Source organism: Panthera pardus, unplaced genomic scaffold, assembly GCF_024362965.1.
Source record: "Panthera pardus isolate Hobbes unplaced genomic scaffold, ASM2436296v1 HiC_scaffold_8, whole genome shotgun sequence".
Taxonomy (NCBI): Eukaryota; Metazoa; Chordata; class Mammalia; order Carnivora; family Felidae; genus Panthera; species Panthera pardus.
The window spans coordinates 51,868,664-51,885,622 of NW_026527013.1; the positions used below are offsets into that span (position 1 = coordinate 51,868,664).

General features: G+C 38.0%; 1 protein-coding gene across 3 annotated transcripts in view; it reads left to right on the plus strand.

The window, feature by feature from the left end:
• Positions 1 to 16,959, plus strand: part of FANCD2 (FA complementation group D2) — a 62,577-nt gene that overhangs the window by 13,210 nt on the left and 32,408 nt on the right. For all 3 annotated transcript variants that reach the window (XM_019428189.2, XM_019428188.2, XM_019428190.2), the window contains exons 11-19: positions 497 to 601; positions 1,105 to 1,205; positions 1,610 to 1,718; positions 1,951 to 1,986; positions 6,677 to 6,820; positions 8,979 to 9,113; positions 11,164 to 11,295; positions 12,662 to 12,772; positions 16,309 to 16,418. In XM_019428189.2, the coding sequence (XP_019283734.2) occupies positions 497 to 601; positions 1,105 to 1,205; positions 1,610 to 1,718; positions 1,951 to 1,986; positions 6,677 to 6,820; positions 8,979 to 9,113; positions 11,164 to 11,295; positions 12,662 to 12,772; positions 16,309 to 16,418 (983 nt within the window). The remainder of the gene's footprint in view (positions 1 to 496; positions 602 to 1,104; positions 1,206 to 1,609; positions 1,719 to 1,950; positions 1,987 to 6,676; positions 6,821 to 8,978; positions 9,114 to 11,163; positions 11,296 to 12,661; positions 12,773 to 16,308; positions 16,419 to 16,959) is intronic.

Here is a 16,959-nt window from a genome sequence, read left to right on the forward strand (position 1 = left end):
CTTCCATCCTTCCTTCCTTCCTTCCTTCTTTTTCTTCTTTTGTATATGAGCAGGGGAGGGGGTGGGGGAGAAAGAATCTTTTTTTTTTTTTAATGTTATTTTTTTTTAATGTTTGTTTACTTTGAAAGAGAGAGAGCAGGGGAGGTGTGGGGGAGGGACAGGAGAGAATCCCAAGGAGGCTTCATGCTGTCAACACAGAGACCGTGCAGGACTGGATCTCATGAACCATGAGATCATGACCTGAGCTGAAATTGAGTCGGCTGCTTAACCACTGACCTACCCAGGTGCCCCTTATCAGCAGGTTTTGAGGAAGCTGTGGCATTAACAATGGAAAGCTTGCAATTTGCAAAAAATAAAAATAACATGAGGTGTTTTTCTTCCTAAATTACAAGTGAGAAAACTGAGAGAAGTAAGTTTTCTAATTTTACATAAAGGTCCGTTCTTTATTGAGGTATTAACAAAAAATATTTAAGGTTTTCTTGCTTTTTATGTGTAGGTCCGCCAGTTGGTGATGGGTAAGCTGTCATCTGTCTCATTGGATGATTTACCTGTGATAATCAAGTTCATTCTTCATTCTGTAACAGCCACAGATGCACTTGAGGTACGCTTTTATTTCTCAACAAACACCAACAGGGTGCTAGATCCTTTAGAGTACAGAGTATAGCAGTAATGCCCTTGTGAAACTCAGTAATAGGAAAGAGACTTATCTAGATTAAGATGCATCAAGATACATTATTTAAACTAATAGTTTTTAATTGCTCTTCTCTGTCCCCAAACTAATTGATAATGCTGATTAATCCAGATAATATTCAGGGGATAGAATGGAAATAGTCAGATTTATTGTTGCATATAAGTTGCTACAGGTTGTATTTGCTATTTCAGTATAATACCTAAAGGAATTCTGAATGGCATAGTTTTGAAGGGCATGACATACTATCCTTGCATTAGCTATTGTCATCAGCTCTCCTTTTCAAGATGTCTTGTCTAAGATTTAGTAATTTTTCTTAGTCTTTCAGGAGATTGTTAGGGTTCTATTGAAGGAATGGACCGTGCCTATCCACTATGAAAGGGCAGAACACATAGCTTAATAATTATTTTCTACAGGTAATTTCTGAGCTGCGGGAGAAGTTGGATCTGCAGCATTTTATTTTGCCATCATGGTTTCATGCCTCACAAAGCAAGTTGAAAAATAAAGGACGACAAAGGTATGTCATCATCACCTCCCACCCTTTTCATCACACAGTCAAGGAAGGTTTTCTGACATTTATCCTGAAGCCAGGACAGTAGATCTGAATACTTGGAACTACAAATACTGGTAGTAATATTGTTGACATGTACTACCATACAGTGGTTCAAATCCTGTGTACATGGTACATGTAATGTGTGTGTACATGTATACATGTGTGGGTTGGGTGTATTATTCTAGCTTTTCAAATCAATCCTAGGTAGACTGCAGTACAAATTTATTAGACTGCAGTACAAGTTATTAGCCACAACATGAAGGTGTGGCTTGAAACAGGCAAATGGCTAGTAACAGGAACCCAGATCTTATATGTCTCTCTCTGGTAAGTGGAAGAATGATTTTTTTTCCCCCTTTTGCTACTTGTAGTTCTTCAGGAAATCAAGAAAACAGTGGTCAGGACTGTGTTACTCTCTTCTTTGATGTAATAAAGTCGGCTGTTAGATATGAGAAAATCATTTCGGAAGCCTGGATTAAGGTAAGTGAGATCTTGGTGACTTTGAACATTAAGGAGAAAGTAGGTGGCAATCAGTGACAGATATGTAAGTAAAGGTGGAAATAAAAGTGTTAAAAGTCAGTCAAGTACACATGATAGAAGATGGTTGCCACATGGGCAGATTGGTTCTCCAATAAGAGAACAGGGCATGCTGAAGAAGGTGAAACGTGTTCTACTTATGTGTTAAATATTTCTGTGACCCTTATTTTTCTAGGCAATTGAAAGCACTGCCTCAGAGTCTGAACACAAGGTAACATTCACATACTATGACTTTCAAGTACTGCAGGCTTGAAATTAATTATCCTAGCTAGTTTTCTTCTTTCCTCTCCCTCTCTCCAGTCATCCCTTCTGTGCCTTCTGTAGCCGCTCTAATCAACATTAGCTGTCTGGGGAAGATAATCTGGGGGGATGATTTGCCACATGGTCTTTGCTGCTCATTTGGGCAATAAAATAAACCTAAACTATCCATAACGGAAAATGTTAACATTTCACACATACATGGCAATTTACAGTCCTAAGAAGCCAAGTCCCCATAGATGAAGTGAAGACAGGACTCACCTGGGGCATGAGTCAGGTCCCTGTATCTATCAGATTACTCTTCCTTCTACCAAATGGCATTGTCAAGATAATGGCATTCGTGTTTTACTTTCCTTTGCTCATGTCACCCTGACCAGAGTGAATCCATCCATTCCCTGTCAAGACAGGGGTACTGACTCTGTCTTAATTATGGATTTTTTTTCTTCTGTCAAGAAGCCAGGTGATTAAGTTTCTTATGCACTAATTGGTTCCCATTAAGGATTTTTCTTTTAGTTGGAATCTGGTTTTGTTAGATTATCTAATTGTTGACTTTTAAAAACCTTTATGATACCAAATGAAACAATGAAACAATATTTTTTTTGTGGAGGTGGGATCAAAATACCCCAACACAACTGTTTTTATTTTATTTCTTTAAGGTTATCTTCTTTTTAAGTTTATTTAGTTTGAGGGTGGGAGGGGCAGAGAGAGAGGATGCCTAGCAGTCTCCACACTGTCAGCACAGAGCCCAACATGGAGCTCAAACCCACAAACTATGAGATCATGACCTGAGCTGAAGTCAGACACTTAACCAACTGAGCCACCAAGATGCCCCAACTGTTTTTATTTTTGCATAACCCTTGGCCACCTGCATACCTGTTTTTACAGATATATAATTATTATATAAATATAATTTTGTATTCTGATTTTCTCTTGACATTATGTCATAAACATTTTATATGCTTGTGCATTGTTTTTATGTCATTTTTAATAGCTGTATTATAGTATAATGATTCTCAATTTCGGTGTCTAAGTGAATTGGGCTTTCAGTGAAGGGATGTTCCAAGTAATTTTTTTTAATTAAAACACTTAACCTTTATTAAAATGTTATTTTTTGAGATATAATTGACATATTACATTAGTATTAGGTATACAATATAATGATTCAGCATTTGTATTTATTGCAAAATGCTCTCCACAGTCTCGTTAACATCTGTCACCACATGGTTACAAACTTTTTTCTTATGATGAGAGTACTTAAGATCAGTTCTCTTAGCAATATCTATGCAATATGGTATTATTAACTATCGTCATCATGCTATACATTACATCCCCATGACTTATTTATTTTATAACTGGAAATTTGTACCTTTTGATCCCCCTTACCCATTTTTGTTTAAAATTTTATTTTTAGGGGCACCTGGGGGGCTCAGTCAGTTAAGCATTCGACTCTTGATTTTGGCTCAGGTCGTGATCCTGGAGTCGTGAGATGCAGCCCTGCATTGGGCTGTCTGCTGAGTGTGGAGCCTGTTTGGGATTCTTTCTCTTCCTCTCTGTCCCTTCCATGCTCACTAGAGCATGCACACACTTTGGCACACAAGCTCACATGTTCTCTCAAATTAAATGAATAAACTTAAAAAAAAAGATTTTATTTTTAAGTAATCTCTATACCTGATGTGGGGCTCAAACTTATAGCCCAGAGATCAAGAGTTGCACTCTACAGACTGAGCCATTCTGTTGCCCTTTCCCTTAACCCATTTTGCCTCACCTTCTACTTCTGGCAACCACCAATCTGTTCTGTCAATGAACTTGGTTTTTTGTGTGTTTTGTTATTTATGAGATCATAAGGTATTTGTCTTGCTGTCTGACTTATTTCACTTGGCAGAATGCCCTCAAGATCTGTTCATATTGGGGCATCTGGGTGGCTCAGTCATTTAAGCGTCCACCTCTTGATCTTGGCTCTGGTCATGATCTCACTGTTGGTGAGTCTGAGCCCCGTGTCAGGCTACACACTGTCAGTGCAGAGCCTGCTTGGGATTCTTTCTCTCCCTCTCTCACTGTCCCTCCCCCGCTCAAAATAAATAAATCAACTTAAAAAAAATTCTGTCCATGTTGTTGTAAATGGCAAGATTTCATTCATTTTATGGCTGAATAGTATTCCAGTGTGTGTTTATGTGTGTACATATGTGTACATACCACATTTTGTTTTTCCACTCATCCATCAGTGGACACTTAGGTTGCTTCCATGTCTTGTGCAGGGATCATGGAGTGCAGATATCTTGTCGAATTAGTACTTTCGGTTTTTTGCTTTTTTTTTTTTTTATGTTTATTTTGGAGAGAGAGAGGCAGAGTGTGAGCAGGGGAGGGGCAGAGAGAGAGAGGGAGACACAGAATCCAAAGCAGGCTCCAGGCTCTGAGTCCAACATGAGATTGAAAAATGAGATCATGAGCCCGACTCACGAACCATGACATCATGACCCAAACCAAAGTCAGATGCTTAACTGACTGAGCCACCCAGGCGCCCCTAGTACTTTTGGTTTTTTTAATAAATACCCAGAAGTAGAATTTCTGGATTGTATACTTCTATTTTTAATTTTTTAAGGAACCTCCATACTTTTTCCACAACGGCTGTTGTGGAAAAACTCACATTCCACCAGCAGTACACAAAGGTTCTCTTTCTCTGCATCCTTGCCAACATTTGTTATCTCTTGTCTTTTTAGTGATAGCCATTCTGACAGGTGTGAGATGATACTTCATTGTGGTTTTGATTTGCATTTGCCTGATGACTAGTGATGTTGAGCATCTTTTCTTGTGTCTGTTGGCCATTAGTATGTCTTGAAAAAATGTCTGTCCACATCCTCAGTACATCTTTTGATTGATCTTTTGCTCTTGAGTTGTAGGAGATTTTTTTTGACCTGCTTGACTTTTGTAACCATTTTTTTTTTTTTTTTTTTTTTAAGTAATCTCTACATCCAATGTGAGGCTTGAACTCACAACCCCAAGACCTTGAGTTACTTACTTTTCTAAATTTTGGCTGAAATCAGGGCTGGGGTTATCAGGCAGTTTTTGTAGTACAGAAAGAGCAGTTTGGCGTCCCATAAGCAGTTTTTTAAAACCCTGAGCATAAGAGGACCAGAAGAATGCTAATAAAGACATAATTAGGCATCTTGTGAACCATCACTATTTGGCCATTCAGTGTTGTGACCCTTGGGTGATTATTCCTGTTGAAATAAAAACCTTTCGAATTGGAATTTTATAAGCTAGGAATGGTGTTTCTAGGTGAATTTTCAGGATATTAGAGGGGCCAGGTGCCTCTTTAACCCTTTTTTTTTTTTTTTTTTTTTTTAACAAAGTTAATTCAAGCTAATTGGGGGAAAAAAACTGGGGAGAATCTAAAAATGTTAAAAATAAAGTTTCCATGGGACACCTGGCTGGCTCAGTTGGTTAAGTGTCCGACTCAATTTCAGGTATGGTCACGATCTCATGGTTTGTGAGTTCAAGCCCCTGGTCAGGCTATGTGCTAACAGCGTGGATCCTACTTAGTATTCACTCTCTCCCTACCCCTTACCCCTGCTTGTTTGCATGCTCATTCTCTTTCTGAAAAAAATAAGTAAATAAAGTTTCTCTTTACTGTCTGTTCATTCTTCTTGTATAATTACTCTTACAGATTATTTCCTATTTATATACAAGGTGTATTTGTGTGTGAGTGCAGGTGTGACTTTGAACCTCACGTTGGGCTCTGTGCTGACAGCTCGGATCCTGGAGCCATCTTCAGATTCTGTGTCTCTGTCTCTCTCTGCCCCTCCCCAACTCACATTCTGTCTCTCTCAAAAATAAATAAATATTTAAAAAGTTAAAAAAAAAAGAAAAATCCTTTTATGGTTATTGTCTTGCAGGTTGCTTTTTTTTAAACTTTACAATGTCATGAATATCTGTCAAAAAATATAGTATACCTTGTTCTTCTTAATGGCTGCATAATATTCTGACTTTAATTTTTTAAACTTAAGAATTAAAATAAATTTTTTTTAATGTTTATTTTTGAGAGAGAGAGAGAGAGAGAGACAGAGCATGAGTTGGGGAGGGGCCGAGAGAGAGAGGGATACACAGAATTTGAAGCAAGCAAGCTCCAGGCTCTGAGCTGTCAGCACAGAGCCCGATGCAGGGCTCAAACCCACATACCATGAGATTATGACCTGCGCCGAAGTTGGATGCTTAACCAGCTGAACCACCCATGTGCCCCAAGAATTTAAATTTAAGAAAAGAATTTAATTTTTTTCATATTTACAGGCATTTACAGTCTCTCCAAATTTTGAGAAAGTATTTTTCTAATAAATATATACCGAGGTTGGCTAGTGATTGTTCCTTAATGTGAGGATATTCAAGGTTATTTCTGTAATAATATCACTTCAACTTACATTCCAATGATTTCATAAAAGATACCAGTGGTTAATAATTGTGGCAGTTATTTCTCTGAAAAATATTTGTGGGTTTTGTGAGGAAAAGAAATGTAGATACTCCTATGGAGTATGTTGAACAAATGAGTATCACCCATTTTCTGTTTTCATGGGGAAAAGTTGAGAGCTACTATTTTATGGAAATAGATGTACTGATACATTAAACTATTTCTCTTTTGTCATTGACAATAGATTTTCGACATAGCAATACTTTTCATCATCTATAGCACCAATACTCAGGTAAAGAAGTATGTCGAGAGGGTGCTAAGAAATAAGATTCGATCAGGCTGCTTTGAAGAACAGCTGCTACAGAGTACATTCTGTATTCATTACGTGGTAAGTATCAGAGAATCAGACATTAGTCTGAAAGTTACAGAGCAATCATATTTAACCTTTCCTTTCCAGTGTGGGAATCCTGACAATACCACCTTTCCTGGATCTTCATCTTGGATAGCTCAATATATTGCAAAACATAGTAGAGTTGTTACTTACCTTGATTGAGACAATATGATGTTAATAAAACCAACCTAAGACTGGTGTCCCATCTTTTTAGGAAAAATGTCACAAAACTGGTTCATGTTGAACTTCTTAAACTCAAGCTCCAAATTCTGTTTTATAGGAAATGTTTTAGTTCAAGTCTTCTTTTTTTTTTTTTAATGCTTATTTATTTTTGAGAGAGAGAGAGAAACAGAGTATGAGTGGAGAAGGGTAGAGAGAGAGGAAGACATAGAATCCGAAGGAGGCGCCAGGCTCTGAGCTGTTAGCACAGAGCCTGACGTGGGGCTCAACTCTCAAACAATGTGATCATGACCTGAGCTGAAGTTGGAAGCTTAACTGACTGAGCCACCCAGGCTCTCCTTAGTTCAAGTCTTCTAATTACATACTTCTATAACTTGATTTTTAACCTGCAATGGAAGGCTTTACAGCTCCTATATAAAAATTTCATCTTGTTTCAGCCCATTGTTCAAGTGGATTGAGACTTTTGAATCTTAACTTTGCATTAAACATTTTAATTATCTAGCTCTTTGTGATCTGTAGCTTTGACAAACTTGCCTTCTGTATCCTGTTCTAAGCAGTTTTTAAATGTTTATATATTTTTGGGGAGAGAGCAAGGTAGAGAGAGAATCCTAAGCAGGCTCTACTCTGTCAGCAAAGAGCCTAGTCTGGGGCTTGAACTCACGAACTGTGAGATCATGACCTGAGCCGAAGTCAAGAGTCAGAGGCTTAACCAACTGAGCCACCCAGGCACCCCATAAGCAGTTTTTAAAAACCCTGAGTATAACAGGACCAAAGGAATGCTAATAGAGACATAATTATGCATCTCTTAAACCATCACTATTTGGCCATTCAGTAAAGTGACCCTTGGGTGATTATTCCTGTTGAAATAAAAACCTTTTGAATTGGAAATTCAAACTAGGAATGGTGTTTCTAGGTGAATTTTCAGGATATAAACAGTGTATACCTTTTTAGGAAACTGGGTACCCAGTGGTTTATGGCTTAGGAACTAATGAGAATATGCAGTTGAGTTTTAAAATTGTGTATTTAGGGGGCACTTGGGTGGCTCAGTCAGTTAAGTGGCTGACTTCGGCTCAGGTCATGATCTCGCTGTCTGTGAGTTTGAGCCCCGTGTCGGGCTCTGTGCTGACAGCTCAGAGCCTGGAGCCTGTTTGAGATTCTGTGTCTCCTTCTCTCTGACCCTCCCCCATTCATGCTATGTCTCTCTCTGTCTCAAAAATAAATAAACATTAAAAAAAAAAAAAAGATTGTATATTTAAGACTGGATTTAGTGTTTGTGTTATCTTACAGTCCTTTCTGTGCTTATTTCTGGCAACGATACGTGTTTTGGGCTATGGTTTTCTAAAAGGCAGAAACCATAAGTAATTTTTTATTGCATTTTCTTCAGCAAAGTATTACACCCAATTCAGTGCTTAATTTAAGATTTTTTTTTTTTTTTTTTTTTGGTATTGTGATGGTATCAGTAAAGAAGCTAGACCTAAACTGGTTATATTTACTTTGGGTCCATTAATGTTCATTTTCTGCCTTATTGGTGAGACATGATCAGTTCTCTTTTTGATCTTCTTTAAAAGAAATTGGTTTAGTTAATTAGTGTTGAACCTTATATTTTGATTTCAAATCATAACTGTGGCAGAACAGGCCTAGGGAGGCAGTATGATTGAGTGAGGAAATTGGGATTTAGAATATCTGGATTCTAGTCCCAAATTGGGCAGATAGGAACAATGCTGTTAGGCTTATAATTTAACTTCTTTGAGCTTCCAGGTTAATTCTTATCCATATGGCAAATCCCACCAATCCTGAGAGAAGACTCAATGATGAAGGATAATTTTGAGTAAAACAAAGGTTAAGTTTCCTTAAGTTAAAGTGAGAGTTGGTCAGGAGAACTCTGACATCCTATAAGGGTTGGCACCTCTTGGTTCTGTGTTAACTAAATTCCTCCCACAGCTTCTTTTTTTCTCTCTCCTCTTTTCCCCTTAAGGTCCTTAAGGATATTTGTCCATCCATTCTGTCGCTGGCTCAGAGTTTCGTGCACTCCCTAGACCAGAGTATCATTTTGTTTGGCAGTCTCCTCTACAAATATGCATTTAATTTTTTTGACACTTACTGCCAGCAGGTATGTTGAAATATTTATCTTGGAAAGGAGGGAACGGAACAGGAAGAAATGCAGTTCCAAGTGACTTGCATGTGATATGTTTCTTTCTTTCTTTTTTGTTTTTTTTAATGTTTATTTTTGAGAGAGAGAGAGAGAGAGAGAGAGAGCATGAGCAGGGGAGGGGCAGAGCGAGTGGGAGACACAGAATCCAAAGCAGGCTTCAGGCTCTGAGCTGTCAGCACAGAGCCCAACATGAAGCTCGAACTCGGGAACTGCGAGATCATGATCTGAGCCGAAGTCAGACGCTCAACTGACTGAGCCACCCAGCCGCCCCTTGTGTTTATTTCTTGCTGGTTGGAAGGCACTGATGTAGAAAGAATTCTGAACTGGGAGTTGGGAAAACTAAGTTGTAGTCTACTTTCAATAAAATGAAGAGACTGGACTAGAAGATCTAACTCTGCGTTTTGAGCTCTAAAATTCTCTGAGTTAAAATGAACATCCCATCTAGTCTATTTCTGAGTAAACCTTGGCTGAAAGGGCTGGGGTTATCAGGCAGTTTTTTTGTTTTTTTTTTTTTTAAATTTTTTTTTTTTTTTAACGTTTATTTATTTTTGAGACAGAGAGAGACAGAGCATGAACGGGGGAGGGGTAGAGAGAGAGGGAGACACAGAATCGGAAGCAGGCTCCAGGCTCTGAGCCATCGGCCCAGAGCCCGACGCGGGGCTCGAACTCATGGACTGTGAGATCATGACCTGAGCTGAAGTCAGACGCTTAACCGACTGAGCCACCCAGGCGCCCCTCAGGCAGTTTTTATAGTACAGAAAGACCAGTTTTAAAACCTAGCTGCAAATAATCAGCTGCCAGTTGATCCTGAAGTTGTTCTCTAGAAAAAACTGTGATGAAAAACAAATGAAGGAGAAATAACTGAGGACATAATCCTATTCCTACGAACATGAGACACAAAATTTAATAGCACATGTCTAGAGAGGGAAGACTGTACTTGTGGAAAGTTGGAAAGTGATTATGAAAACAAAGAACAGAGTGTCTTAATGTGCATTTTTTGTACTTGCTATATACTTAACTGTTAACAATGTTATAACATTTGAATTGAACTTGTAAAAACAAAGAATTTTGAGAATCTTAAAGCAGAGCAGTAGATTCAGCTGGCATGAGCTAGCTACTGCAGTTGAGAAAACTGTATGCCTCTGTGGAGCAGTAGTATAAAGGAAAGGGAGAATGGCATGTAAGGTATTTTCTTTGGAACCATCTTAATGTCTTAGAGATACTGTCATGATCCATGGGTGCTTGAAACATACAAGTCTAACCTAGAATAATCTTAAAATCCTTTAGCTCTTTGAATTCCATCTTTTTTTTAAGATTTTTTTTTTAGTTTTAAAAATTTTTTAAGGTTTATTCTTAAGAAAGAGAGGGCAAGACAGAGAGTGAGCAGGGGAGGGGCAGAGAGAGACGGAGACACAGAATCCGAAGCAGGCTCCAGGCTCTGAGTTGTTAGCACAGAGTCTGATACGGGGCTTGAACTCATGAGCTGTGAGATCATGACCTGAGCCGAAGTTGGACACTTAATGACTGAGCCCCCCAGGCGCCCATAATATTTTATTTTTAAGTAATCTCTATACTTGACATGGATTTTGAACCCACAACTACAAGATCAAAAGTCACACGCTCCTCCAACTGAGCCAGTCAGGTGCCCTAAGTTCCATCTTTTTAATACATTTTAATAGATACAACCATAGCTTAAAGTGTAGTATTTAACCAGTATGAGAAAAGAAAGGGAAAGACTTCCAGGGAACAAAATCAGGAGGGCTTAGATGATGCTCACTGATAAATTTTGAGAAATAAGTCAAGAGTAGATGGTACTATAGTTAGATTGGCATAATCCTAAACCTCTGAATCCAACATGAATGAAAATTACATTATAGAATTAGACAACAGGATAGGGTAGGTTGGGATTTTCACCAAGTGGAGATTGGAATGATATCAGGCATCAACCTGAGTCATAATGGTTTCAGTCATATTTTTATCCACACTGTTTCTTGACTCTACTCTGTAGGAAGTGGTTGGTGCCCTAGTGACCCATATCTGCAGTGGGAATGAAGCTGAAGTGGATACTGCTTTGGATGTCCTCCTAGAGTTGGTAGTTCTAAACCTATCTGCTATGAGGCTGAATGCCATCTTTGTGAAGGTATCTAGTCCCTCTGGTGACATATATTGAGTCGTTTTTCTTTCTTGCATGTATCTGAGAGTTATCTGGAATCCATTAGTAACAATTTAATTTGTATTCTAGCTATTAAGTGCTGTGATTGGTAGGAGGGGATGGGAAAGAGATGAGGTGATGGGCAAATAATAGAAAGAAATGACTCATTTATGTATGTATTAATGCATTCAGCAAATACTTCTTTATGCCTGTGTGCAGGCTTTATTCTGGGTGCTCTGTATATAAAACTTAGTTCTTGACTTTGGTGATAGTAGAACTATGTCCATAAGCAAGTCACTGTAAATACAACATGAGAGATCTCTAGAAAGATGAAGTGCTACAGATATACTTGGCAAGAAAATTAACTTGGCCTGGGAAACTGGGTATTTCTTCAACAAATAGATTTCAGTGATTCTTGAAGGTTGGGAATGATTTGATAGGAGAAAGTAAAGGAAGTGCATGTAGGCAGAGGACAGTTCAAACAGAAGCAAACTGGCACCCAGGTCTTTGGTATACATGAAGGATGACAAGTAGACTAACATGGTTGGCAAATGGGATAAATGGTGAGGGGTGTTGGGAGGTGAGGCTGGGAAGACACAGGATAGGGCCAGATTATGAAGAGTCTCAAATACCACACTGAAGTGTTTCAGCTTTTTTTTTTTTTTTTAAAGTTTATTTTTGAGAGCAAAAGAGAGCATGAGTCGGGTAGGGGCAGAGAGAGAAGGAGAGAGAATTCCAAGCAAGCTCTCCGCTATCAGTGCAGGGCCTGACATGGGGCTTGAGCTCAAGAACTGTGAGATCATGACCTGAGCTGAGATCAAGAGTTGGATGCCTGACTGACTGAGCCACCCAGGTGCCCCTAAAGAGTTTCAACCTTATTTTATAGACCATAGAGAGCTATTACAGGCTTTTAACAAGGAGTTGACATAATTGCGTCTGGGCTTTGAAAGGTAACTATGTAGGCCTTGTTATCCCCATATTAGGGATGATAAAACTGAAGTTTTGCCCAAGGTCGAAAAGTAATTAGTTTCCTTGTGACTCCTTCTACATCTGTAGAGAATGAATAAGTAATTCATGGAGTGAAAGCTGATAAGGAATAGGGTCAGAGATATAACTTGTGGCAGAGTATTGTTTTCACTGAGAAGAAGGGAAGGGTGGAGAAAGTAGGGAGAACTAGGAGGTATGTTAGGATGACTAACCCTTTGGGCTCTGAGCAGCTTGATAGAACTTGAGCTTTTGTGGAATGGATGCCTGGCTATTTGTGTATACTTCTTATAAGGATTTTAATTTTTTTATTTAAAGGAAGAAAATATTAGTTGCTGGCCTTATTGTTGGCATTTTTTTTTTCTCACAGGGCATTTTAGATTATCTGGATAATATGTCCCCTCGGCAGATACGAAAACTCTTCTATATTCTGAGCACACTGGCATTTAGCCAACAGCATGAAGCCAGCAGTCACATCCAGGTAACATGCAGTGTATTGAGAAACCTTTAAGCCTTTAAACTTATTGAATTGAAATTCACTGACCAAAATCACTCCAGCCTGTGTACTAATAGAAATCAAGTACACAGCCATAGTTTGAGTACTTACTCATTCTTTTCTTACCACAAACATTATGTGCCTACTGTGTACTAAGCACTGAAATGGTAAGTATATTAGAATTTCTACCCTTAAGTAGCTCGGTCTATTAGGGTCTGTAATCAGCTGACCGTGGAACTAACAAAAGCCATTCAGGTTCTGTACTGAGTGCTGTGGGGACACAGAATTACCTTGTTTCCTAGGGAGCATCTGCTTCTAACGTGAACGTCACCTAGGCTTGCTTTCATTTGTGGACACCATTTACTGAGAAAGTCAGGCAAAGGGACTAAAACTAGAGGTTAGGTTGCAGTCATAGCTCATAGCTCTTTTGTACCGTTAGTGCCACCCCGTGGCAATATCCATACTGGACTGTGACTTTGAACAACCAACACTTTTTGTTAATTAAAAAAAAAAAAAGGCTAGGTAATATACATACATAAATTCAAAAGGTATAGAAAGTGGTGAAAAATAAGTCTCCTTTCCTCTCAGTCCTCTAAGCATTTGGTTCTCTAAAGGCAATTGCTGTTATTAGTTTATAGCTTTCTGAGATGTCCGAGCATTTACAAATGTGTATTTACCTATATTCCACTTTTTACCCTTTTGTTCTGCATCTTACTGTTTTCATTTAGCTGTATATTTTGGAGATGGCTTCACATGAGTAATGTAGAGCTACATCATTATTTTATTTTTTAATGGTGGTTAAAACATGCATAGCAAATTTTACTATTTTAACCATTTTTAAGCGTACAATTCAGTGGCATTAAGTTCATTAAGAATGTTGTGCAACTGTCACCACTGTCTCTATCCAGAACTTTTTGTCATCCCAAACAGAAACCCTACCCATTAAGCAGTAACTCCTCATTTTCTTTCCTCCAGCCCCTCATTACCTCTAATCTACTTCCTGTCTCTGAATTTGCCTGTTCTGGGTACCTAATTGAAATAGTCATATCATATTTCTCCTTTTATTTCACTTAGCATAATCTGTTCAAGGTTCGTCCATGGTGTAATATATCAAACTTCATTCCTTTTCATGGCTAAATAGTATTCCATTGTATATATGTAGAACATTTAGTTTGTGCATTTATTTCTTGATGGACACTAGCCTTTTTTCACCTTTTGGCTATTGTGAATAATTCAGCAATGAATATTGGTATAAAAATATCTTTTTGAGTCCCTATTTTAAATTCTTTGGGGTATATACCTAGGAGTGGAGTTGATGAGTCATATATTCATTCTGTGTTCAGCATTTGGAGGAACTACCAAACCATTTTCTACAAAAGCTGTACCATTTTTCATTCCCGTGAACAATTGGGGATTCCATGGTTTTATATCCTCACCAACACTTATTTTCCATTTTTTAAAAATTTTTATTTTTGAGAGAGACCACACATGCAAGGGGTTGGTGAGGGGCAGAGAGAGAAGGAGACAGAATCCAAAGCAGGCTCTGCGCTATTAGCGCAAAGCCTGATGTGAGACTCAAACCCAGGAACTACAAGATCATGACCTGAGCCAAAGTCAGACACTCAGCCTGCTGAGCCACCCAGGCACCCCACTTATTTTCCATTTTGTAATAATAACCATCCTACTGGGTGTGAAATGGTATCTCAGATGGTTGATATGGTATGACAAATGTTTGTCTTGATTTGCATTTCCTTAATGACTGATAATTTTGAACATCTTTTTTTTTTTAAATGTTTATTTTGAGAAAGAGTGCAAGTGGGGGAGGGGCAGAGAGCAAGAGAGAATCCCAAGCAGGCTCCATGCTTAACATGGAGCCTGATGCAGGACTCAATCCCATAACTCTGGGATCATGACCTGAGCTGAAATCAAGAGTCAGACACTGAACTAACTGGACTGCCTTGGCACCCCTAAATGGTCTGTCTTTTGTTGTTGACGCATAGGAATTCTGTATGTTTCCTGGGTATTGTCCCTTATCAGATACATGATTTTCAAATATTTTTTCCCATTCTGTGGATTATTTTTTTACTCTTGATAGTGTCCTTTGATGGAGTTTTGATGAAGTCCCAATTTATGTGTTTTTTTCTTTTTGCCTGTGCTTTTGGTGTCATACTTAGGAAAAACTGTTCCCAAATTCAAGGTCATAAAGATTTTCCCCTGTGTTTTCTTTTTCTTTTCTTTTTTTTTCCCCCTCTGTGTTTTTTTGCTGAGAGTCTTATAGTTTTAGCTCTTAAATTTATATTGTTGATTCGCTTTTAGTTAATTTTTGTATGTCGTGTAAGGAAAGGTTCAGTTTTGTTTTTTGTGTTTGTGGGTATCCAGTTTTTTCAGCGCCTGTTCTGTGTGTGTGTGTATGTGTGTGTTTTAACACCTTTTATTGAAAAGACTGTCCTTTCCCTTTGAATAGTCTTAGCACCTTTGCAGAAAATCAGTTGACCATATATGACCAAATAAGGTTTATTTCTGGACCCTGTTCTATCCATTAGTGTGTATGGGCTTCCTGTGCAAGTAGCACACTATTTTGATTACTGTAGCATTGTAGTAATTTTGAAATTGAAAGATTGTATGTGTAATTTCAAAATTGAAAATTTATTTTCTTTGGGGTGCCTAGGTGGCTTAGGTCATGATCTCACAGTTCATGAGTTTGAACTTCATGTCAGGCTCTGCGCTGACAACTCAGAGCCTAGAGCCTGCTTTAGATTCTGTGTCTCCCTCTCTTTGCCCCTCCCTTGCTTGTGCTTGCTCTCTCTCTATCTCCCTCTCTCACACTCAAAAATATTAAAAAAAGAAAAATTTTTTTTGTTTTCAAAACTGAAATTTGACAGAACAAATTTGTTCTTTTTCAAGATTGTTTTGGTTATTTGGGGTCCCTTAAAGTTCTATATGAATCTTAGCATGGGTTTTTCTATATCTGCAAAAAATTCTATTGGGATTTTAATAAGGATTACAATGAATGTGCATGTCACTGTGAGTACTGTCATTATCTTAGCAATATTAAGTCTTCAATTCATGCACATGGGATATCTTTCCATTTATTTAGGTCTTCTTTAATATCTTTCATTGTTGTTTTGTAGTTTTTAATGTACAAGTCTTTTGCCTCCTTGGTTAAATTACTCCTAAGTATTTTTTTTCTATTTCATTATTTTAGCTGAGCAGACAACAACATTACAATAATATACATATCCTTATCAAGCAACTATCACAACATTAATAATAGCTATAATGTTTGAACATCTGCCTTGTTTTTGACATTGTTCTAGGACAGTTTTGTAATTTGTCTCTCATAAAATCTTCCCCATTTTATAGATGGAAAAAAATTGAGACTCAGATACAGTGACTTGCCAAGAGCCACACAGTAAATGATAGAACCCTTGCTATTTTAGCTATTTTGGCTCCAATATCCGCAGGCTCTTTTGCTGTACTATTCTAGCATTTTCATCTTTCTTTATCATATCTCTTTGCAGGATGATATGCACCTGGTGATACGAAAGCAGCTCTCTAGCACCATAGTCAGATACAAACTCATTGGTATTATTGGTGCTGTCACTATGGCTGGCATCATGGCAGCAGACAGGTATGCATGGAAATTCTGACTTCTGTGGCTCAAGGTCAGTTAATTAAGTTGCCACCTTACAAATAAAGTGTACGTTGTGTAGGCAAAAGTGTTTACAAAAGTAAATATTAAAACCGTAATAAGAGAAGTAAGCAAGTATTTATTGCAACTTTTCTTTTTTCCCTTCTAATCTTGGCTCTATATACTAATATAATTTTTTACAGAATGTGATTATAGTTATTACAATCTGATGGTTAAAAACTAGGGATTACCAAGAAATAAAGTTCTAGAAATATTTCTACAAAAGGGGAACCCTGAGCCTCCTGGGATGCATTTTTCTGCATTTACGCCTCCTAGGCACTAGACATTATAGGTTTCTCCATTGCTGTGTTTTTCTGTCTGGGACATCGTGTTTGATGCATATAAGGTCTTTCTATAGATTTTTTTTTTCCTCTCTTGTACTTTGATGCCACAATTGTAGCACCTAAAGGAGCATCTGTATTGGGTCTTGATAAGATGTTGCCATTGCAAAATGACTTTGGAATTCCGTTTATGCTTCTTA